General features: G+C 54.9%; 10 protein-coding genes across 10 annotated transcripts; 7 read left to right on the forward strand and 3 right to left on the reverse strand.

The window, feature by feature from the left end:
* Window positions 1-101: 101 nt before the first annotated feature.
* On the forward strand, window positions 102-819 carry BO66DRAFT_322030 (carbonic anhydrase; the record flags this gene model as incomplete). Its single annotated transcript, XM_025643742.1, has 2 exons — window positions 102-372; window positions 443-819. Coding segments are annotated over 2 exons (648 nt in total), but the record flags the coding sequence as incomplete, so codon positions are not given.
* Window positions 820-2225: 1406 nt separating this feature from the next.
* Window positions 2226-3413, forward strand: BO66DRAFT_450941 (uncharacterized protein; the record flags this gene model as incomplete). The annotated part of the gene is made up of 1 exon (XM_025651843.1): window positions 2226-3413. The coding sequence occupies one exon, from the start codon at window positions 2226-2228 to the stop codon at window positions 3411-3413; it is 1188 nt and encodes a 395-aa protein (XP_025504378.1).
* A 1360-nt stretch (window positions 3414-4773) lies between these two features.
* On the forward strand, window positions 4774-6124 carry BO66DRAFT_391691 (uncharacterized protein). Its single transcript, XM_025647316.1, has 3 exons — window positions 4774-5022; window positions 5111-5241; window positions 5385-6124. The coding sequence occupies exons 1-3, from the start codon at window positions 4900-4902 to the stop codon at window positions 5782-5784; spliced, it is 654 nt and encodes a 217-aa protein (XP_025504379.1). The 5' UTR covers window positions 4774-4899; the 3' UTR covers window positions 5785-6124.
* Window positions 5792-6356, forward strand: BO66DRAFT_82622 (uncharacterized protein). Its single transcript, XM_025653632.1, has one exon. It carries the CDS (start codon window positions 6006-6008, stop codon window positions 6315-6317), a length of 312 nt encoding a protein of 103 aa, XP_025504380.1. The 5' UTR covers window positions 5792-6005; the 3' UTR covers window positions 6318-6356.
* A 1916-nt stretch (window positions 6357-8272) lies between these two features.
* Window positions 8273-9055, forward strand: BO66DRAFT_349184 (F-box protein; the record flags this gene model as incomplete). The annotated part of the gene is made up of 1 exon (XM_025644673.1): window positions 8273-9055. A coding segment is annotated over exon 1 (564 nt), but the record flags the coding sequence as incomplete, so codon positions are not given.
* Window positions 9056-9583: 528 nt separating this feature from the next.
* Window positions 9584-10840, reverse strand: BO66DRAFT_82649 (uncharacterized protein). Its single transcript, XM_025653633.1, has one exon. The coding sequence runs from the start codon at window positions 10641-10643 to the stop codon at window positions 9762-9764; it is 882 nt and encodes a 293-aa protein (XP_025504382.1). The 5' UTR covers window positions 10644-10840; the 3' UTR covers window positions 9584-9761.
* Window positions 10841-11581: 741 nt separating this feature from the next.
* On the reverse strand, window positions 11582-13189 carry BO66DRAFT_322055 (MDR family MFS transporter; the record flags this gene model as incomplete). Its single annotated transcript, XM_025643744.1, has 1 exon — window positions 11582-13189. The coding sequence occupies one exon, from the start codon at window positions 13187-13189 to the stop codon at window positions 11582-11584; it is 1608 nt and encodes a 535-aa protein (XP_025504383.1).
* A 300-nt stretch (window positions 13190-13489) lies between these two features.
* BO66DRAFT_322299 (DUF4267 domain-containing protein) lies at window positions 13490-13879 on the reverse strand (the record flags this gene model as incomplete). Its single annotated transcript, XM_025643750.1, has 1 exon — window positions 13490-13879. The coding sequence occupies one exon, from the start codon at window positions 13877-13879 to the stop codon at window positions 13490-13492; it is 390 nt and encodes a 129-aa protein (XP_025504384.1).
* Window positions 13880-15274: 1395 nt separating this feature from the next.
* Window positions 15275-16622, forward strand: BO66DRAFT_391694 (uncharacterized protein). The gene has a single exon (XM_025647317.1). The coding sequence runs from the start codon at window positions 15408-15410 to the stop codon at window positions 16323-16325; it is 918 nt and encodes a 305-aa protein (XP_025504385.1). The 5' UTR covers window positions 15275-15407; the 3' UTR covers window positions 16326-16622.
* Window positions 16623-17173: 551 nt separating this feature from the next.
* On the forward strand, window positions 17174-22211 carry BO66DRAFT_420278 (high-affinity nickel transport protein; the record flags this gene model as incomplete). Its single annotated transcript, XM_025649863.1, has 9 exons — window positions 17174-17685; window positions 17750-17760; window positions 17825-17897; window positions 17953-18038; window positions 18097-18375; window positions 18444-18589; window positions 18653-19001; window positions 19053-19102; window positions 20104-22211. The coding sequence occupies exons 1-9, from the start codon at window positions 17470-17472 to the stop codon at window positions 22209-22211; spliced, it is 3318 nt and encodes a 1105-aa protein (XP_025504386.1). The 5' UTR covers window positions 17174-17469.
* Between the last annotated feature and the right edge of the window lie 462 nt (window positions 22212-22673).

The raw sequence follows: 22673 nt of genomic DNA on the forward strand, positions 1-22673 counted from the left end.
GAAAATTATCAACGTCAGGAACCTACGACATAATGTTAGTTTGAGTTGGAATCCGTGATGTTCTTTGGCAGTACTTGTGTATATATCTCGACGATCGGTCGCAGACGAACGCGGCCTGTGACCTGGGCAAACAGCAGTCTCCCATCGCGATCGACTCGAAGACCGTCACCCTGATTGATCCCAGTGCGGTGTCTCTGGACATCCGCGACGCCGACCATGTCGAGGTCGAGAACCTAAGATACACGCTCGAAGTCGTGCTCCCCAATAGCGCTCTGACGGCCCAGGGCAAGCAATGTACGCTGGCGCAGTTCCACTTCCAGACCCCTTCCCAGCACCGCCTCGACGAGGTGCACTTCGTGTTCACGGACGCGAGTGAGTCAAATCCGTCCCCACCCACCACCCACAAAAAATTTAGGTTGTGTGGTCATGGATAGTTTATAAGCCAACAGGATCGCCGTCGTCGGCCTCGTCTTCCAGCTCTCCGAAACCAGAGACTGCAATTCACTCTTCAGCTGCGTGTTCGCCGACGTCGAGGCGATCAGTGAGCCCGGGTCCGCGACGGAGATCGAGTCCCTGGACTTCTCCGACCTGACGCAACATCTCCAGGGCCACAATGTCTACACCTACGGGGGCTCGCTGACCACCCCGCCCTGCAGCGAAGGAGTGTCGTGCTTTGTCAGCGCAGAGCCCTTGTCCTTGGAGGTCCAGCATTACAACCACGTCAAGCGCTTGATCCGCTTCAACTCGCGCTATACCCAGAATGTGCCCGGAGATGAGAATTTGTCAGAAATGGCTGCCAGGGAGTTGAACTGGCCGTGACGTGGTGCCTTTTAGACACCATTTTACGGCGGTAGGGGTGTGCCATTAACGCTGAACTCGCCACCCCGGGGAATTTCCTATGTACAGGCAATGCGTACAGGCTGCTTAAGACGACGCATTAAGCCTTTTACAATGTCATTGAGAGAATGGCTGAAGTGTAAGCTTATAAAGCAGATAGAATCCCGAATACACAGCCTAATGGATAAAACAATAGGGCCTCCATCTGCTTAACTATACTCAGGTTCTATACTAGAAGACTGGCTAGCTTTGCATTTCCAGTTGGTCAGCTGTTTATGATTAATAATTGGAACAGAGATTATTCTGCTATGGGTTTTGATTCGAAAAGCTATCTTACATTTTTTCCGAAGCTTCAATATACGTAGCCATCGGAGAAATGAGCTCCAAGATGACAAACCTGGGTGTCAAGCGATCAGTCAGCTGCAGATGGGTTGCCGAAAATCCGGCCGTATCGATGTGGCTTCCTAGTCTGCTTTCACGGAAAGGGAATAGGTCCGAAACTACTTCGTTGACATAATCTGGAAAGGGCGCGGAGGATCCCCAAACTCATAGAAATCCAAGCGGACGTTCAATTTGCAGCTGGCGGCGTGAAACCCTTCTCGTGAAGCAAGATACCTCTTGATCCAAGGTCTATGGTAATTGCTCCTCCTTGCGCTGAAGGTGACATCGGAAGCTAATGAAACACAGCCAGCAACATATACAAAGGTCGCTATGTATGCAGCTTGTGCTTGGGGGTGGAAAGGCCGCGCTAATGCTTCCAGGTGTCACTTTTACCGTCTCGTGTACGCGTGCGGGTGCCGCATCAAAGACCCTTACAATTTCTACCAGTGCATTCACCGTCAGGGGACCAATGCCAGGTGTGACCCGATAAAGGTGTCCGAGCTTGCGAAAGGCCATTACTGCGCCGAGCACTTGGTGGGCAGAGGGGCGGTGATTATGGCTGGTCCGCGGAGACGGCGATTGTTGTCTGAGGATGACGAGGACCACGAGAAGATGGAAGAGGAAGAGAAACAGGAGGAGGAGGAGGAGGAGGAGGAGGAGGAGGAGGAATAAAAAGAGGAAGAGGGACAAGGAATATGACAAGTGAGGATGAGGATGATGTTCTTGGCTCAGATGAAGAGTTAGCCCATTGAGAATCAGAATGACTTTATTCAAATATACATGCTAAACGGTCAATTCGCTACACAGGTGGCCTACAGTAAGATAATTGTACAGTATGTACCCCACCGGTGCAGAGTTTGTCTTCCGCACGGCCATCAGTACCGAGAGACCCCGCATATGAGCTCACCCAGGTCTCATCCAATTATCACATAAATAGCTCTTATATGAGCATGAGTCTCTCGACGGTGGACACAGTACTGCAATAACCTGCCAAGTTCTACCCCAAAATGTCATCTGGGCTAGCCTATCGCCTGGAGGAGCCCGGCAGAAACGTCCTCAATCTTTACTCGGTCCCAAGGGCGCCTTTCCGACGCGCAGTAAAACGTTATCGAAGAGAAATCCTGGAGCACCAACAGGCCCAACGGCAAGAGCAGCCATGCAACCAGCCGCCTGCTTCATCTTCTCCCCGAAAGCAGCAGCAGCAACAGCAGCAGCAGCAGCAAGAATCATCATGGATCCTCCTACCGCTAGAGATCATCCGAATGATCCTGCTTGACCTAGACATGCTGAGCCTCAGCCATCTTCGGTCCGTCAACAAGACCACCAAACAGCTAATCGACTCCCTGCCAGAATACCACCTTCTCCACACGCATGCAGCCGACACCCTCCGACTACTGGATCTCACCCAGTGCACCCACCATTTCTCGCTGGGGCAGCTCTACCGGGAACTCCGGCACCCGCGGTGCCGCACCTGCGGCGACTTCGGCCCCTTCCTGTACATCCCGACCTGCTCCCGCTCGTGCTTCGCCTGCAACCGCACCCACCGGCAGTACTGCATGGCCCCGATCGAGGCCGTGTTCCAGAGGTACGGCCTCTCGCTCGACAACGATTGGCACCGTCTGCCCGTCATCCGGACCCTCGATTTCACCGGGTGGGCCTACCAGGAGACGATGCTGGTCAGCATGGCCCAGGCCAAAGCCCTGGCCCTGCAGCTGGATACCCCCCGGGCGCGACGCTGGCGAGCCCGCCGAAGGCGCGACCGCAGCCGGACACCCTCCCCATCGAGATACTCGGAGTACTGGGGCTCTCCATGGCGGCTTCCGGCGACGGTGGCGTTCCCATACTACGACCCGGTCGCTCGGTCGGTCGAGACGGGGGTGTACTGCTTGGGGTGTCTCAAGTACTGGGAGAACACCAAGCCGGCGACGCAGAAGGACGACGTGTCTGGCGTCTCAACCGCGTGGAAGGACTACAACGAAGCATGGGGGACGGCTCGCACTCCCGGGAGTAAAGATATCGATCGGGCGTTCTTGGTTCAGGATATGCCGGAGCACTTCCGCCACTGTCCGGATGTCTCGCGGAGCCGAAGGCGCGGGAAGATTGCGCGGAGGTTTGGGTGGCCTGTTGGCACGACCTTTCGCATAAGTGCTGAGAGTGAGGCGGTTGTGAGGCGGTCGAACCGACTGAAGAAGTAGTGATAGTGGGAGCCCCTGTCGAAGTAAAGAAGTTGGTAGATATCTCACGTCTCTTACACTGTTCTCTCCACTTGGCCTCCTCTTCCTTCTCTAAGAATTACATTGGACTGAGTAGGGCTTTCGTTTTTTCTTCTTTTTCTCTCTCTCTCTCTCTTTTTCATGTAGCCCAATGAACAGCTCGTAGCCCAACCGAAATAACGCCTACCAGAGCCTCGAGCTCCGGTCAGCTGCCTCGTGCGTTGATCCCATGGGAGGGTTGGTGTTAACTTGTACCGCTGATGGAGCTTCGTTGTCCACCCTGCTATGCTGCCGGTGATGCTTAGCCCTATGCCCATGCAGCTCCTTCAATTACCACTGGAGATGTGCGATAACCATAAACTTTCTCTGCCCTCACTAAACCTGGACACATAATCTTTTCTATCATCTAGAGCTGCCTCACACCGAGTCTAATGTTTTATTTTCCGAGAGATTACTGTTGTGCTTCTTGCGGGGAAACTACTCGTATGCCATGACGAGTTCAACACTATTCACCACGGCCGCCGCCAACTCGCCCTACCGATGACGTCCAGGCCTCCCCCTTGGCGTGACAGCAGAATTGCATAACAAATGACATCCTCATGACGCCTACCCTTTGGTCGAGGTCAAAAAAGAAAAAGAGAATGCCGCGACTGGGACTCGACCAGAATCTGCACTCCACACCGCTAGCATAAGGCTAGTACGGGGGCTCTGCAATGTTAATACCACTACACCACCGCGGCTGTTGTTGTGCAGATGTACTCGAAACTAAATGATATCCCCACTTTTCTTAGTGCCTGAGGCACAGGTCCAGCCCTATACCAGTTGAACGGAATGCTCTAGCCCTCTCAAATTCGGTTCATGGTTAATTTCAATCATTTACGGAGGGTTTGGAGTCAGAATTTGAAGATCCTACCAGCATAGTGGCGGTGGAAATGCACGGCATTAGGCCCTGAATCTAAAAGGCATAGCGGGAGCTGAACTTCCTCTCACTAACTTAACTTACGGGCAACGCTAATCCCCGCCAGGATCTTCAACCCAGACGAGAACCCACATTTCATCCACACTAACCTGCAAGCGATGCTGCCCTTTTCCAATGACCATCTGACTAAGACTTTAGGCCACTTCGCCACTCATCCTCACAGCCTTATCGTTAACCGGATCCGGCGGGAACCCCTGAATCGAGCTGGGGCCAAGGTTCGCTCCGCTCGCGCTTCAGCCTCGTGCTCGCCATGATTCGTCTGAAGTTACGGAGTACTCTGCCAAAGGTCTCGGGCACTTAGAAACCACATCTCGATAGAGTACTTAAACCCTCGCTTCCCCTATAGCCTTAGCTGTTAAGATTGTCCGGTTGAGCGTCCGCGATCGACTCCACTCGTTTCCTACCGCTGCGAATCCACTCTTTACACTTTTGTTTTTCCACTTTCATTCGTTCATGACTAGCTCCCCACAGTGCGAAAGTCCAGCCAGCATGAAGCTCGCACTCACCCTCCTCCCCGCATTGGCCGGCCTCACCGTCGCCGAGGAGGTCGTCTCCATGCTCCTGTGGGCCGTGGATCGCGATCAGGACTACGAGGCGTCGATCGTGGGCCATGTAAGCCATCCCACCTCGGCATATGCATAGCACCCAACAAGAAAGAACAAGAAACATCAAAGACACCGCTGACGTGGTATATAAACAGGACGCAACAGCAACAACCTACAGCCTCGCCTGCCCCACCTCCGTGCGGGAGTCCGCCTGCTCCATCGGTCGCGCGGGGATCACCGCGGAGATCGTTGACCAGAGCACGTATGCGTGGTGGCGTCGACAATAGTATGGATACCACCCCCTCGGTCTCCCTCGGTCCCCCTTGTTTTTTTCTTTTTTTTTTTTTACTTTTTTTCAAGTTCGACGGGCTACGTTGTCTATGATTGTTAGGATTCTCGAAACATGCTGATTTGATTCCTCGATTCCAGTTCCACTACATGGGCCTGTACCGCAGATGGCACGACGGAGGGCGTCTGTCACCGGACGCTGAGCGGCCAAGACCAGGGGATCAATATCTACTTCACAAACTTCCTGTCGGCCACCGTTACCGCCGGGGCGGTCACCGGCGGGAGCGGGCGGGTTTCTGAGACAGCGAGCGCGACGAGCACTACCCTGGCGCATGCGAGCCTGTCAACGGAGACGGCTAGTGCATTCCAGGAGTCGACGAGCTCCACTATCACGTCGGCTCCTACGGCTACTGCCAGTGCAGATGGGAACGGTGATGCTGCGGCGACCAAGACTTCAACCGGTGGTGTTCCGCGAATGACTGGGGATGCGGGATTGATCTTTGGGGGCGCGGCGGTTGCGCTGATGGGGGCTGTTCTGTGATCATCTAATATGTACTACGTACCTGGTCTCTTGGGGTTCAATTACGAGAATCAATTATACCGGATTAGATGGAAGATCATGAGTACGTGCTTGTGGTGCGTTCATTGACCAGGACCTGGATATGTGGTGGATTCTGACTATATGAGGCTATCTGCGGAACTAGCTAAGGCCACTGAAGTACTAGTGGACCTCAGGACCACCAACTATCACCTAAGTATATTATGTTGACGATTTCCAAAGTGACTAGATACATGCTAACGATCACTGGAGCAGCTGGTCTTCGTCTGATGGCTGCCGGCTTCTGGTTTCCATTGTTTCAATCATATAGACTAGCAGACGCCAAATCTTCTGCGCATTACCTTCTTTCCAATGGAAAGGTTTCGTGGAGTACTGGAAACCTAGTCAGTCACGGATTAAGCGTGGGTGCAGCGTGTATGCGTGGCGGAGCATATCCTCAATTGTCTGGTTCGTGCGCTTTGTTTGACCATCAGTCTGGGGGTGCCAGGCGGTTGAATATAACCACGAGACATTGAGTTTCTTGAAATGCCTTTCCAGAATGCACTCATAAAACGTGCATCTCGGTCTGAGATAAATACTCGGGGCATTCCCCAGTCATACTCCTACTGGTAGAGAGCTAGACGCTCTGCCCGTTGCTCTGCGGTCCATTTGGCGTTGCCAGGCACTAGACCAATAAACTTTGTAACCTTGTCGATAAATACCATCAAGTGGTTGTACTCGTCTGTGTCTGTATTGAACTGAACGGGTGGTAGCCCGACAATAGATTCAATTGTCACGGTGTGGAAGGGTATAGCAGGGGAAACTATTGGCTGCAGGTCTCCGTATGGTTTGTGTCGTCGCACCTTGTTTGTCAGGCACCGTGGGCAGTGCTCGATATATTGCCGGAGTAAACGTCTGCCTTGGTTTATAGCCAGTCCTTCTAGTGCTTAGACGGACTAGACAAGATAGTACCCTAACCTGCATGTTTTCATGGAGAACGATGAAAACAAACTCTTCGGAGTCGGTCAAGACTCCGAAGAGCGGGGTTTTTGCTCTTCCGTCCGATCGACGGGAGAATTGCACTGAGCCTATCCTGGTATCAGAACCGACAGACGCCTGGATAGCTAAAAGCCCTGGTTGGCTTACCTAGATACCCCAATAACTAGGGCAAGCCCGCCTGTCCGCTCCCGAGCCTCTTTGCCTCGATGATGATGACTTGCTTTGCGTTCTTTGTATGTCTATCACAGTGACAGCGGTGTCGAGGCTGGTATCCACGCCCAGTATCATCCAATGGGCGCAAGGGTTGTCGATACAGCAGTCAAACGATGGTCTCGAATCGGGTATTGATCGGTCCTATTTCTCATATGAGTCAGTAGATCGCTTTTGTGCGAAGGTACGCTTGCACGGAAGAAACGTACTCTCAATCTACCCAGGCTTTTGAGCCGGGCAGGCGTAGAGTGACCTCCTTTGCTCGAGATTAAGATCCAGGATTGACATGCGTACTTGTGGCGAGAGTGGAAAGAGTTGGGCTTGAGCCAGGGATATTAGAAAGAAAAGCATAACTGAGAAGAAGATAAAGAAGTTATCCAGGTTGAAAGCACAGAAGAGAGTGTGTCATCTGAAGACTCCATGGCTGAGGCAAAGTTGAAAACTTGATGAGTAGATCCGGAAAGAGCTATGGAGTAGGAACAGTCGAGGAAGTAGGTCCGGGCCGAGTACCTGTAGGTAGGAGGAAGTCACGGTTAACCTCCGTGATGACTGTATCCATTCACCCCACTCAGCTGCGGATTCACACCTGCCTCTACAACCTCTAGGATGTAATGGAACTGTCTATTGAGCTTTGGTGCTCGTCCTTGTGAATCTTAAGCCTGTTCACTCAACTACTTGTACTGGGTTGAATCAGACCTGTGAATCCGCGAGTATTCTATCCTACTTTCGACTATCAGAGAACTCGAGGGTCGGCCCTTAGAAGACTCTTGCAAATCGTGATAATAATGTCCGAACAGTGAATGTAGCTTGAGGACTAAAGATCGCCTTCCTGCATTCACAACTGGTATTACTGGTACATCGTTGCTCGGTGCCACTCTTAAGAAGTTCTTAGAGACTCTATCTCAGAAGGCTTCAATGTGGAAGAAGATCATCTACTACGCCAAGTAGTTGCCAGAATGGCTGCCAAGACCGGTTATGCTGTGCAACCATAAAGGCAGCCTCGAAGTGCTGCAGCAAACCGACAAATAGCATCGACTCCTACCCGAAGCGGATGCACCACCATGCTCATGCATGAAAGCAACAAAGCAAAAGAAGCCTGGCTGGATCCGATTTGGTGTAAGCCACACTACTCTTGGTTCCAGGTCGTTAGTCTTTAAGTTCAGTATTTTAGCTGAAGTAGTCATAACCAGGACCAGTCACGAATTTTGAGTGCGTTGGGACAGAAAAAAAGGTAACTACAGTGGATAAATCTTGCACTATTTTGCGCACAGTAGGAAAGGGGATCAACAAGAGGATGCTACACAGTAGAAAGGATACAGACACTGACGCGCCGCGTAGCTTAGAGAGCCACTCATCATCAACAGCCCTGAACCCTAACGGCAATCAACTCTTCCGAGAGCAGCATCCCGAATGATGGCATTCTGACTCAAGAACAAGCCGAGACATCTACAACGTTACGGAGTCCCCCACACAAGCCGCGTCTGCCAATCCACCTCCGCGCATGACATTAATTCTCATCTCAACCACCATGCCTCGTCTATCCAGCAAAGCTGGCCAGAAGGCAAGCCGCGGCTCGCCGTGTCTCATTGACAGGCACCACCAGCCCATACCGCAGGCTTCCCGGGTATTTTTCATCTCCGAGCTTCTCGAAACAATCTTCCTGAATCTGGACATGCAGACATTACTCCTGTCCCGCCGGGTCTGCCGCACATGGAACGAGGTCATCCGAACCTCCCGCAAGCTTCAACAAGCGCTATTCTACATCCCCGATCCCACCATTCCAGCCGAACAGGGCCGCCACAACCCACTTCTCATCGACAAACTCTGGTTCAATTTCCCCGGAGCCCCCATGGGCATGCGAGACGGGATGCACCTTGCCGTCTACGAAGTGTACCGAGACTCCCTGTTTATGCCGAGGACGCCGAGAAACCGGGGGAGGGAGGAGGCATACCGACGTCCCGAGGCGAGCTGGCGCCGCATGCTTCTCCGGCAGCCTCCCACCTCCCGCGTCTTCTTCTGGGACCCCGAAACTTCCTACCGAGACGCGGGCGAGGTTTCCGAACAGGTCGAGGCGCATGCGACGTGGACGCCGGGCGGGGGCCACATCCGGATGGCGAGCGTGGCGCACTGGGTCGATGCCGGGGCCCTTTCCCCGGGATCCGTCCCGTTCGTTTTCTGGGCCAATGCCGCCGCCGCGGGCGGGCGGAAGACTCGGCTGCTCGAGCCCCATCGCGAACTCGAGGTTCTTCGGGGACATCTGTCCAAGTTCGAGCTCGCGGTCATCACCGAGAGCGACCGAGGCTGGGAGCCTTGGGTCCCCGGTGAGGAGTGTACTCTTCGGGCAATGCCGGTGGCATTTCGAAGATGGTTTCGCACACTAGGGAATGTCACGCTCCTGATGGGAGAGCCGAGTTAGAGTTGCTGTCTATTATCTCTCATGCTTCCAGCTTCTTTCAGTCGGTTGGTGTTTCGTTTTGGGCTCTTACTCTCCACGGCCCTAACACCATGATTTCGTCATGATGATGAAGTGTGTGCTCGCAGACCTTTCCAGTTTGCATTTATCGTAGTTGGTGGATCGATCTCTTGTAGTTATTTCATCTGTTCTTCGCATCCTGTATTATCTTGAACTAAGAACGATCTAGCAAAGATCTAGAATGGCCTATTCACAGACATCCGAGCAATAAGCATCAGCAGCGGTCAGATATCCGCAAGAAGAGCAAACCAAGCGAACAGATATCGGCGATAGTTCCGAGCGAACCACACCAACCGCGCTAGCAAAGCTCATCCTCCAGCAATCTCACATCCTTTCGTTCAAACCAATCAGTAAGATTGATCGAACGGGCCGTCCGTCGAGGTTGGCCAGGGGGGCAAATCACCACCGGCCAACAGCCCTTGGAAGCGGTGTTGAGAGTAAGATCAAAACTGGCCAAATACCGCCCGAGATCGGGGCTCCTCTTCATCTTATCGCGTCTCTCAGGCTTCCTCACGACCCTATGCAGTTCCCATCCATTAACAAAGCATAGGAACGGCCAAGGGGATGGTGTAAATGCTCCCGCGTCTATATAGTATACCACATGCTTCAATCGGAGGTGGTCTCCCTTCGGTTTCCACCGCACAAGGCTGTCGGCGGTATCGCTATGATTGCGGTACCGCACGTCGGAACGTCTCGGGTTCCACAGACGGACAATGCAGTTGGGCGGCTGCTGGAGAAGCATGTTCTGCCAGCTGGCCTCGGGCCGGAGATACGCCGCTTCGCGCTTTTTGGACGCCATGTCGGGGATCTCGAAGCAGCAGGCGGTTCCGGGTCGGGTGTATGAGAGGAGTTGGCGGTGGATGAACTCGGGCCAGATTATGTCGGTGATGAACGGGTTCTTGGTGCGTGGGTGGTGTGGCACCGGCGTTTCGACGGGAATATAGAACAGTGCTTGCTGGATCTTGCGGGAGGATTTGATAAGGGAGTTCCATGAGTGGCAGACTCGAGCTGAAATCAATAGTGTGTATAGATCCAGACCCAGAAGAATACCTTCTAGAATCTCGGGGACGTGGAATATTCTCGACGCTTCGGCATTAGACATCGAACAGTTGGGCTGGCTCTCATAATCGGGGGAGCGACTGCCTCTCGCGAACGTGGGTATCATGGAAAGACAAGTCATTTTGTATGGAACTGCTGGGCTTGTATGAGTGCGAGGTTTTTGGAAGGATGTGATGAGAGACCTCTGTTTCGGACAAAACTGGTGGGAAATGAGTCATTTTGCTTTTGGGTCAGAATAACATCATTGCTTCATGATTCCGTTCGGTTGCATCATTGCCGGCTCACAATAGTGGCAGGTGCAGAGTAAGGCAGGACCCGAGATCCGGTGGGTCACGTGGATCTCTTCGCGCCTGCTGTCAAGGAGGAAGTGGATGTGTGACCCATTCAGCTACATGGAGCTATCTGGGCACAACGACGAGGGCCTGACCTGCGGGTTCCTCCCTTGGCCGAAGGCATCGTCGAGGCGGCCTCAGATCCGCCGTCAACTTGTATACCCTTTCTTATATCAGTAAAAAATGAATTCAATACCCTTAACACGTTGTCCGTGGCTAACCCTCTCGGTGGGACTTGAAGTGTTACCAGAAGGACCCTTTCTATCAAGACCCTGCTTCGTACGCGGACGACTGCCCAAACGATATTGCTGCAAAGGCTCGTTTGAGCGGAATAAAGCGGTTGGACGGTGAGAATGTGGTTCTTAGGTCTTAGAGTCCTAGCTCGTGATGTGGGGAACGACACTGGGATGAGAGTGGGTGGAAACACCCTTCTTCGTCGGAAGAACCCAGCCAGCGCTGGTACTTGGTGAACTAGTCCCTCCAGAACAGCGGTTTGCTTCAAGCAAAGAGGCCGACTGTGGCTTGACCGGTCCCACTTACGAGAATGCTGTGCTGAGGCGAACGCGGTGTCCGATCACCAACGCACCGAGCGCATCTTCTAGTCCGGAGTCTTGGGGTGAGCCCCATCTTTCCTGAGGATGAAGCCTCCGAGTCAGCCCTTGCACTTATCATATCGACAGCGGTAGAACCTTCGTCCGAATTAACTGATGTATAGAGGGTGGTAAGTCTACCCGCGCCTCGCCTTCACCGACCGCCACTCAATCCCCAAACTCCCCACCACCGTCGCACACGCCAGCCCAACGACCAGATACCACGTCTGGACAATACTCCGATCGATCGCCCCGCGCGCCTCCGCCGCTTTGTCTGACGCCAGCCCCGTCACGATCTGCGTCAGCCCCATGCGATCCACCTCCGCCGCACTCAGCCCGGGCACCACCTCCCCCAAGTTCCGCGACAGCTGATTCACGAACAGCACCTGCGCGATCGCCACCGCGACCGCCGGCCCGAACGACTGCGCGAACAGCATCACCGACGTGCCCAGCGGGATATCCTCCGCCGGGAGAACGGTCTGCACGGCGTTCTGCGGGCCCGAGAATCCGATCCCGTATCCCAGACCCGAAAAACCAGTGTAAATGATCAGCTGCGCGAGGGTGGTGCTGAAGTCGAAGGTGGTGATCAGCCCTGCCGCGACGGGCATGATGATCGAGGCGATCAGCATGAATGGGGCGTAGTAGCCAAAGACGCTGGTGCCGAAGCCGTGGACCAAGGCGCCGATGGTGCCTGCGATGATGATGGGCAGCATCATGTACCCGCTCTGGGCCGGGGTGTAGCCCCGTACGACTTGATAGTAGGTGGGCAGGTAGTATTCGAGGACGTTGCCGGTGCTGTTGCCGCACATGATGAAGGTGCTGCCGGCGATGATGCTGCGGTGTTTGAGGATGCGGAGGGGGAGGGCGGCCGTGTCGCCCTGGCGGTGTTGGTTGTAGATGAAGCCGCCCATCAAGACGGTAAAGGCGACAAGGGGTCCGATGACGGGGCCGCTAGACCAGGGGTACTTGGCTCCGGCCCAGGAGAAGGCCAGAAAGAGGCTGGCCAGGGCGGGGATGAAGAGGAGGTTGCTGAGAAGGTCGAGCTGGGAGAGCTTTTGTTTGAAGGTAAGATGGGTGGTGTGGTCGGGGTTGGGCGGGTCGGAGAAGCAGCACATCGTCAAGATCAGGGTAACGGCGCCGATGGGCGCGTTGAGGTAAAAGCACCAGCGCCAGCCGAGGGATTGCACGATCGCTCCACCGAGGAGGGGTGCGGAGAGCGTGGCCAGTCCTTCAATGGCGCTCATTATCCCTGTGAACATGGGCCGTCTGTGGAGAGGTGTGGAGTGGACGAGGATCATGAAGCATCCAGCCAGTAAGCCCGCCGTGCCGAGGCCGGCGACTGCCCTCCCCACGATAAGCATGAGCGATGTCGCAGCCGCACCGCAGAACAGCGAGCCTACTATCGAGATGGCATTGGCGAGTAAGAAAACACGCTTGATTGAAAAGAGCTGGTACGCTCTACCAAAAACAAACTGGAAGGCGCACTGGCAGAGCCGGAAGGCGGAAGAATACCAGCCCACATCGGCAATGGTGTGGAAATGGTCGGTTATACTGGGAACGGCTGTGGCAACAATGTTCATGTCGATGCTGATAAGAATGAGGACCGCAGCCAGGGTGAGCATGAGCAGCCAGAATTTGGTGCCCGTTGAGTACTCGTGTTCGCCAGTCGGATCAGATATCCCATCGAATGTGGTATCCTGTCTGCTGGGAAGATTGTCATCCCTGTTGCTGTCTGATTCGCTCATGGTTTGAGTCATAATGGGCTTCTTTATCACAACAATTTGATCAATGAAGACGCTACAACTGCTGGGGACTGGGACGCTCCGGTCGGTCAATGAGGCTTGATCGCCTTGGCAAGGGTGATTACTAACAATGCATGCAGCCTCGTGAGGACATTCTAGTCCACTCAATTATACCCAACTTACAGTACAGAAGGCAAGCCCTCTCAAGTCTTTTGGCTTAAATTCCACATCGAAGATTGGGTTTGCATACGATGTTCACATCTTCATCATACCAGACTGCCGAGGTGACCTTGTCAATCAACCTCAGTCCAAAAGCCCAGCCAGCACAGCGCCGACCGCCGTGATCAACGGTGCATAACCCCAGTGACCCCATTGTCCCTGCCCCCATGTCCAACAGACCGCCCCATCGGCATAGGCCACCGCACTCCCAGCCAGCAACGTCCACCCAAGCGACTTTCGCGTCCCGTAGAAGGAGGCGGCGTAAATGGCGAGACCCATGAATATATCGCGGACACCGTAGATGTGGACGAGGCTCTTGACCAATTGTTGCTCGGGGAGTGTGGTGGGGGGTGCCCATTCGAAGAAGGTCAAGGCATGCTCGGGGCGGAGAAGCGCGTTGACCCCGAACCCGATGAAGATGGTGCCGAAGGCGTTGGCGACGTGGGGGAGCGCGGTGTGTTGGGAGAGCGGCATTTTCTGGTAATCAACCGGTGATGAAGCGAGAAAATGTTGGTGATGGACTGAGTGGTGTTGGTTTGACCGTTCAGTGGAATGATGAGTGGTTGGTTGATGGATGCAAGATAAGGATGAAGAGGGACAGTCGATGACGGGGACTGAAAGAAACGACCGGGCGGTGACCACCACAACTGCATGGTTACTACTGTGGCAGCCTTGCGGAAGGCCACCACCAAGGAGGGTAAGCAGCCAAAACATGGATGTCAAAAACCTTCACTTGACAGGTCACAAATATTTCTACTGACATTCTCCGCCCTCTTCAAGTTTGTATAGATCTCTACATCGTCATCGTCAAGTTGCTCCACCTGACAGAAGTGGGACTACCCGTCCGGTCCAGTTTGTTATCGTCTGGTCCACATTCTACGGATGCCCGTGCATGGGGAGTCGGGAGTATGGCTCTCTACGGAGTACTGCACACATCATCCTGCAATCTCACCAGCGGCAAAGGTCCCGACCGTATGGAAGCCACATTTTCCGACTCTCAAATTCTGATCACATCCGTCGGGTATCCTCTGGTCCATCCAGCCTTGTGACAACACCCGGAACTCTCTATGAGGTCCAGATCCAATCCTGTGAGGAAGCATGACAACACGATCCAACGCCTCGAGCGGGGTAATGTGAACCTTGCCCACGCCATCCCAGAACCCACCCTCTCAAGACCTCAAAGATACCGCCGTGCATCTGCAGGAAATCAATAGTTCCTGCAACTTCTTATCAGCTGCTGCGCTAGTTCTCCGAAAGCAATCACAGCGGGGGCGGGCGTGTACCATTGCCGTTGATTGGGTTCCTGGTGACGCGAATGGGGATGCCTTCACGGCTAACTAATCCTCCATCCCAGTACCTGTAGTGGCTGATGACCCTTTTCGGCGAGCTGCAGATCCAGGACGCCGTCGCTGCTGGCCTCATGTGGATCCCAACACTACATCCAGTGGTGCTGTCCCTGAGCAAGACGTCAGACCAGATGCCCGGAGGGTTAATATCCATCTGCCGAATCCACCAATGACCACGGGAACACGTTGTGGAACGTGCATAAGCGGCTGCAGCCATGCTGGAGACGGCACACGACGGGCGCTTAAATGTATTTTTAACCCTCCGCCCATTGGGTTCCGTTTCCTCGGGTCCTCAGCTTTTGGGATCTATTGGCTGTGGTCGTAGGGGATTTGCTATCATTAGATTTCCGAAAATAACCCAATTTGGGAGAGATGAAGGGGGGCCGCGTTGGTCTGCCTCCGTCACCGGGCTTACCCCTCTTTGAACCCTGACCATCAACACACAGGGTTATATTTCCTGCATTGCCTGCCTCCTCAGGCCGTGATCTCTATGTTCTCTGCACAACTGTCAGTGTGGCCTGGACTTGAAAGTGGTCCTACCTTACCACACTCAGCTTTCTTGATTAAAGTCTCACTCCTTTTTTGTCACCATGGTTGGCGTGCGTCTACCTCGCCCAGCGGGCGTCTATGTGCCAGCCCGAAGTCTCAGTCCTGATATGATCTCGTCCCCTCTTTCCCCAAGTTTCAATTTTGACTCGGAGACCCTCACCCCCTCTATTATCCCGGCTCTCGAGTACATTTCCGCCAAGCTAGAACAGAAGATGATGCACGTTACGCTCTTGGTGGGCCGGGGCAAGCCCTACCCGACCGGCGAGCCCTCCGACCTCATCATCATCCCCATCACCCCGCTCGACGCCATGACCTGGCCGATCGTTTACCGAATGGTGGCCAAAGCAGCCATCAAGTTCTCCCTGGGTCAAAGCTGGATCGATGCGCTGAATCGAAGTCTGTACGAGAGCGCCGCCAATGACTACCTGAAGCAGCAATCCATCATGCAGAACGAGGTGATCTTCAGCCGCGAGGGCCTGACGCTACTCAACGTCGACCGGATCTACACCTTCAAGCGCCGCCTGTGCATCCTCTCCAACCGAGGCGTGGCCCCCGAAGAATCATACATCAGGTCCTGCACGCAGCTCTTGCATCGCACCATCCAAGATTTCCACGGTCGCCCGTTCAGCAAGGCCTTCTTTCACCGCGTCTACGAGCAGCTGAACGTGTCGGACGAGCTCCTCACCCACGTGGCCAACGCCTACCAGAAGCAATACAACGACGACGGCATCATATTGCCCCCGCAGCCCAAGGCCGAGCCTCCGCGGAAGACCGAGCAGTTTCGCAAGGGTGAGCAGCCGCGCAAGTCGCCGCGCTCGACCCGTGCGATCCGTCGCCAGGGCCCTCCGCCCACCAGATACGTGATCCCGAGCAAGCGCGGGCCCAAGACGCCTTTGTCTGCGTCGGATGTCACCCCTATCACTCAGAATGAGTGGAACATGGTGATCGGGCCGGACTTCCCTCATCACACTAAAGCGACTGTCACCAAATGGACGCCTTCTCCTACGGTTATGGCTGCAGCGTGATGAACATGACTGTCCAAGACCGAACATTATTGCTTTTCATCTTCAACAGAGTGGAAGTCGAAGTACACAATCAAAACAGATCTGAGCTGCTACCCCCAAACAATATGCTCACTAGGACCAAGGTGAGAATCCTCGAGACGGTGTCTTGGAGACTTTTTATGCTAATTTTCTCCCGGCAGGATTGGCAGTTGAAACACTCCACTTGCCACGGTCGCATCCGACCAACGAGACCATCCATGCCTTGGTTTGGTGGAGCTACCCGAGTATGTCGGCAAACGGACCAACAGGCCATAGCTTTGTGGGGTAACTTCCTGCCGGAATCGCAGGTCAGCATCCCGACTCCGAAATGGTCGGGTTGATGAGTCGGGTCGATGAAGCATGGATGGGAAGGAGAGGCTACTACGGCTTAGTGCCATATGGGAAACCCGATAGGTATGGTGGCATAGATTTTAGTGCTGCTTGGAGTCAAGAATGAATGACTCCAACCTTAGTCCATGCCAAGGACTGTCTTGTACATTAGAAGCTTGGCGGGGAAGAAATCGGCGCCCTCCGGCATGGCAATTGTCGCGATGGCCCCTAGCCACGTTGATTCAATGTATTATTATCTGGAATGAATAAAGCGCAGTGAAGAACCAAAGGAGCGTCAACCAGACTTTTTCCCGCGAAAATCATACTCCAAAAACAACGATATCGGCCAAGCAAAACCCATCCCGGCCAACAGCGGGCACCTCCGAAACATTCCGCTCCGACACTGCGGAGAAAATATTCCCAAGCTCCACTGCACCGAACTTCCAGTAGTCTAGTAGCTATCGAAATATGTACTCACCAACTAACCAGTCACCATGAAGCCGATTCCTCGCAGGTGATCCACTACGTTGTCACTGGTTGTTGGGGTTGATAATTCCCCCGTCTAAAAATTCTTATCGCAGCCTTATCAAAACCAGTTTTCCTGCATACTGCCCCTCCTCTCGAACATTCAAATCCTGCCGTATGTCCTCCTCCCCCGCACGTTGACCACTGGTCACCACCAATTTCATCAGCACGCCGTCCCCAATTCTTATAAACAGCAAAAACAACAACCACAACAACAACGACAATCAAGCTTCAATAGCTTACCGAGTCCCTGTGGCTGCTCCCTCCAACCATGCGGGACCCTTCCCCGGACCCCGTGGATAGCACGGTCAATGACAACGACACGCCCGGGCACAGCAGATGGACCGCCAAGGCCCTCGTCCGGCAGGCCGAGAAATCCCACCGCCGACTGCCAGGCATCCGCAAGATCCCCCTGCCAGCGATCGGGATTATCCTGTTTATTGCGTTCCTGAATGTGGTCGTGTGGATTGCCGCGGCGATTGTGCTGGTACGTGCCCCCACTTTCTATGCTGTGGCTAAGTTATTGATACGAGAACTAATGAACGCGACAGCGATACCATCCGTAAGCCCTACCCACACCTCAGTGGTACTGTAGCAGAGATACTGACCTTAGGCTCGGGGCATAGATCCCTCGTCTCCAACGCCGTGCTTTCCTACACCTTTGGCCTGAGACATGCCTTCGATGCGGATCATATTTCGGTACGCTCCCCTCCTTCTCTCTTCTTCATGTAAAATATGACTAACACAAGAAAAGGCCATCGACCTAATGACCCGGCGCTTACTGGCGACCGGCCAGAAACCCGTGACCGTGGGGACGTTCTTCTCGCTGGGTCATTCCACGTACTTCCCCTGTCCCTGTCCCCATCCCCCTTTTTATGATGATACTAACCCCCCGCAGAATCGTCATCATAACCTCCATCGTCGTGGCCGCCACCGCGGCAGCGATCTCCTCGCGCTTCGACAGCTTCAGCACCATCGGCGGCATCATCGGCACGTCCGTCAGCGCCGCCTTCCTGATTTTGCTAGGGTTAATGAACGCCTACATCCTGTACAAGCTGTACCGGCAGATGCAGAAGGTGCTGAATCTGCCGGAAGACCGGGAGGACGAGATCTGGAAGATCGAGGGGGGCGGGATGTTGTTTAATGTGCTGAAGCGGATGTTCAAGTTGATTGATCGGTAGTGCCCTCCCACCACCACCTTCATCTTAAAAAGCAAACATACTGATGACGATGCTGACGATGCAGACCCTGGAAAATGTACCCCCTGGGCGTCCTGTTCGGGCTAGGATTCGACACCTCCTCCGAGATCGCCCTGCTGGGGATCTCGTCCGTCGAGGCGGCGAAGGGGACGAACTTCTGGGTGATTCTGATCTTCCCGGCGCTGTTCACCGGTACCTTCCCTTCCCTTCCATCACCCCCCTCATGGACATGGTAAAGCTAATGCAAAGAACCAGCGGGAATGTGCCTGCTCGACACGACGGACGGCGCGCTGATGCTCTCGCTGTACGTGCAGCCGTCGGCCAACTTCCTGCCGCCGAAGAGCGATGCCGCGTCGGACGCGCCCCTCATCCCGGGGCCGGAGGAGCACGACGCCGCGCAGCAGCAGAAGAACCACCGCGACCCCGTCGCGTTCCTGTACTACTCGATCGTGCTGACCTGCCTCACGGTGGTCGTGGCCATCGTCATCGGCGTCATCCAGGTGCTGACCCTTGTGCTGAACGTGGCGAACCCCACGGGCCGGTTCTGGGACGGCGTGCAGGTGGCGGGGGATTATTATGATGCGATTGGCGGGGGCATCTGCGGGTGCTTTTTGGTGATTGGGGGGCTGAGTGTTGTTGTTTATGGGCCGTGGAGGCGGTGGGTGGCTCGGCGGAAGGGACGGGGGTTTGGGGTGGATGTTGAGGGTTCTTCCGCTGGGTATCGGGATGAGGTTGCGGATGGGGAGGGCATGGTTGGTGAGGAAAGGGAGGAGGTGGGGAAGGGGGTGTCTGGGTCTGGGGGGAAGGGGGCTACGGCTTCGGTTGCGCCTGTTGGGGGGCCTTCGGGGTGATTTATTGCAATAGGGTACTGGAGGTTGGAAAGAAAGGGGGGTCTGGGGGTTCTCCCCCAGATACTTATATTATCACTTGGCTTTGGATTGGATTTTACTGGGGAGCTGAAAGAAAGGGGGGTCCGGGGGTTCTCCCCCGGAATGCTTTACAGCCAGCCTTTGGATGAAAATTGAGGATATTTATGATAGAGGAAAAGTTTTGATTGTTATTGGATATGTTGATACCTGAGGCATTGATGGAGTTGGTATTCGAGTAGGGAGGAAGTTATACACTATTTCTGGAGAGTTATGGAGAGGTTTATCGGGTCCTGGGAAGCTGAAGAGAAGGGGGGTCTGGGGGTTCTCCCCCAGATAGTTATATTATAGGATATATATTGAGTTTGCTGGGAAGGTGAAAGAAAGGGGGGTCCGGGGGTTCTCCCCCGGAATGCTTTACAGCCAGCCTCTATAGGAAGACCGAGAATGATTATAATAGAGGAAAAGTTTGAAATGTTATTGGATAGATCGACACCTCAGGCATTAGTGGATTTGCCGGTATCGGCTGCCAGCCTGTTAGGTGAAATGCCGGATCCACTTAGGCATAAGGCTTGACTGACGTCAGTTATCACAACTGAAGCGCCAATTCTTGACACTACTCAACACATTCTAATTGAACATGCAGTAACGCTGTATATTCTCACTATTCCTTAGATAGGTCTCTTATGTACATTCTGGCTACATCCACCATGTGGGATATAACCATGTGGGATATACTCGGAGCCATATAACCTACACTATATAAGACCATGACATAACCCCCGCTGTACATATCAAGCATGTCCGAGACAGACTCTCCATCAGGAAACGACGACCCAGACCCATCGACCCCCGATTTCTCGGCCTGTCCCCCGATCTTCGTCCTGCAGACGCACCTCACCATCGAGTCCCTCCACGACATCGAAGAGGAGCTCGTCCGCCGCAACGCACGGCTGACCTACGACATCGACGAGGCCGCTCTCATCCTCGGCAAGCTCAGCCAGCCCAAACGCGCAGCACTGGAACTGCGCACGCTGGGCGTGTGGACTGAGCCAGCCCAAAAGTCTTCACAGCCCCCGCCGGCCAAACGCCGTCGAGGCAATGCCTATGCGTCCGCCCCGGGGGAAGCGGAGGTCATCGACCTCAACACGGAGACAGAGGACGAGGAAGACGGGATGAGCAGCCATGCCTCCTCTACGCATCTCCACGCACCTGCCAAACCAACTCCAGACACATCCACCCTGACAGTCGCCAAGCTGGAGTGGCTCCACGCCTGCCTGCGCACAAACACCATCCTCCCAACCGAGGAGTACACAGTCTACCACGCGCGACGCATCGAGCGTCCAGCCCACCGCAGCCCACCCCCAACGAAGCAAACGCAACCATCGATCCTCGCCCGCGCCAAAGCAGACGCTTCCATGCAGCCCCCAGCACCCCAACGAGCCCGCCCCTACCAACCCCGCCACCACCAGCACCAGCAGCAGCAGCAGCATCACCCCCGAACCCAGCCCCCTGTCACCTCCCACCCCCCCAAACTGCACCGCACCACCACCTCCGAAGCCGAAGACCTCGGCAATCTCCCACCACCGCCATCCTGGATAACCGCGCCCCACAACACCTACGCCTGCCTGCGCTCCACCCCGCTCCACCCACCCAACGAAGCCTTCATCAACGAGCTCCTCACCATCCGCCACATCCGCGAGCTCACCCTGGACGAAATCGGCGTCCGCGCCTACAGCACCGCCATCGCCAGCCTCGCCGCATACCCTTACCCGCTCCGCCGACCCGCCGAAGTAGCCGCGCTACCGGGGTGCGATGCCAAGATCGCGAACCTATTCTACGAGTTCCAGCAGCTGAGCCCGAGCTCCACCTCCAGCGGGGAGAATACACCGCATCCACCGGATCCATCGCACGCCAGTCTCGGGCAAGACACACCGGGGGCACCCCAGCCCGAAGGAGGGCGACTAACCGCGACGCACCCCCTCACGCACGACCCCACCCTCGCCACCCTGCACACCTTCTACAACATCTGGGGCGTGGGGGCCAAAACCGCGCGGGAGTTCTACTTCCAGCGGGGATGGCGGTCTCTGGATGACATCATCGAGTACGGGTGGGACAGTCTGAGCCGGGTGCAGCAGATCGGGGTGAAGTTCTACGATGAATTCCAGGCGGGGATTCCGCGGCAGGAGGTGGAGGGCATTGCGGCCGTGGTGCGGCGGCATGCTAACGCCGTTATCGATCTTCGGAAACAACAACAGCAACGCAACCACCCCCACCCTACCACCCCCACCCTACACTCCGACAATAAAGATGAAGGGGGAGGAGGGGTCGAGTGCATCATCACAGGCTCGCACCGCCGCGGCAAGCCGTTCTCCGGGGATGTGGACCTGATCCTCACGCACCGCGACGATGACGCCACCAAGAACCTGATCGGGGATGTGCTGCGCAGTCTGGAGGGGGAGGGCTGGATCACGCACACGCTGGCGCTGCACCAGGGGCACTCTGCGCGCGAGCAGGCGACGATCCCCTACCGTGCGGATAATGCGGTCGGCCGGAAGATGTTTGATAGTCTGGACAAGGGGCTGGTTGTTTGGCAGCATCCTGATCCACACCCGGAGGGTGGGGATGCGCATTCCACCGGGTATCATCTGGAAAATGGAAAGGGGAATCCCCACCGCCGCGTGGACATCATCATCTCGCCGTGGCGGACGGTGGGGTGCGCCGTGCTGGGGTGGTCTGGGGATAAGACGTTCGAGCGGGATTTGCGGCGGTTCGTGAAGAAGGAGCGCGGGTGGAAGTTTGATTCGAGCGGGGTGCGCGAGCGGGGGGGCGGGGGGTTGGTGGTGGATTTGGAGGGTGCGGGAGAGACGTGGGAGGAGAGGGAACGGTTGGTTATGGAGGGGTTGGGCATTGGGTTCCGAGGGCCGGGGGAGAGGTGTACTCGGTGATTTTGTTATCACTTCGTAGTTCTGTATACTGGGGAGTTGAAGGGAAGCCTCAAGGGTCTTGGTCTTGAGTTTACTGGGAAGCTGAAAAGAAGGGGGGTCTGGGGGTTCTCCCCCAGAATACTTATATACTAGGACTTAAGACTGAGGTTACTGGGGAGCTGAAAGAAAGGGGGGTCTGGGGGTTCTCCCCCAGTTACTTTTATACTTGGTTTTAGGGTTGGGGTTATTGGGGGCCTAAAAGGAAAGGGGTCTGGAGAAGAACCAGAAAGTTATATTCTAGGATATAAGGCTGTGTTTACTGGGAAGCTGAAAGAAAAGGGGGGTCTGGGGGTTCTCCCCCAGAATACTTATATACTAGGACTTAAGACTGAGGTTACTGGGGAGCTGAAAGACAGCGGGGGTCTGGGGGTTCTCCCCCAGATAGTTATATTGTCGGTCTTAGGGTCAGGTTACTGGAAGGCT

This window comes from Aspergillus aculeatinus (genome assembly GCF_003184765.1).
Source record: "Aspergillus aculeatinus CBS 121060 unplaced genomic scaffold BO66scaffold_22, whole genome shotgun sequence".
NCBI lineage: Eukaryota > Fungi > Ascomycota > Eurotiomycetes > Eurotiales > Aspergillaceae > Aspergillus > Aspergillus aculeatinus.

Bases quoted from the DNA above. Each gene is read 5' to 3' on its own strand.
- BO66DRAFT_391691 (XM_025647316.1), top strand. From the start codon at position 4,900: ATGAAGCTCGCACTCACCCTCCTCCCCGCATTGGCCGGCCTCACCGTC. The intron at 5,023-5,110 runs GTAAGCCATCCC...GTATATAAACAG, and splicing joins AGGCGTCGATCGTGGGCCAT to GACGCAACAGCAACAACCTA. The intron at 5,242-5,384 runs GTATGGATACCA...CCTCGATTCCAG, and splicing joins GCGTGGTGGCGTCGACAATA to TTCCACTACATGGGCCTGTA.
- BO66DRAFT_82622 (XM_025653632.1), top strand. From the start codon at position 6,006: ATGTTGACGATTTCCAAAGTGACTAGATACATGCTAACGATCACTGGA.
- BO66DRAFT_82649 (XM_025653633.1), bottom strand. From the start codon at position 10,643: ATGACTTGTCTTTCCATGATACCCACGTTCGCGAGAGGCAGTCGCTCC.
- BO66DRAFT_391694 (XM_025647317.1), top strand. From the start codon at position 15,408: ATGATCTCGTCCCCTCTTTCCCCAAGTTTCAATTTTGACTCGGAGACC.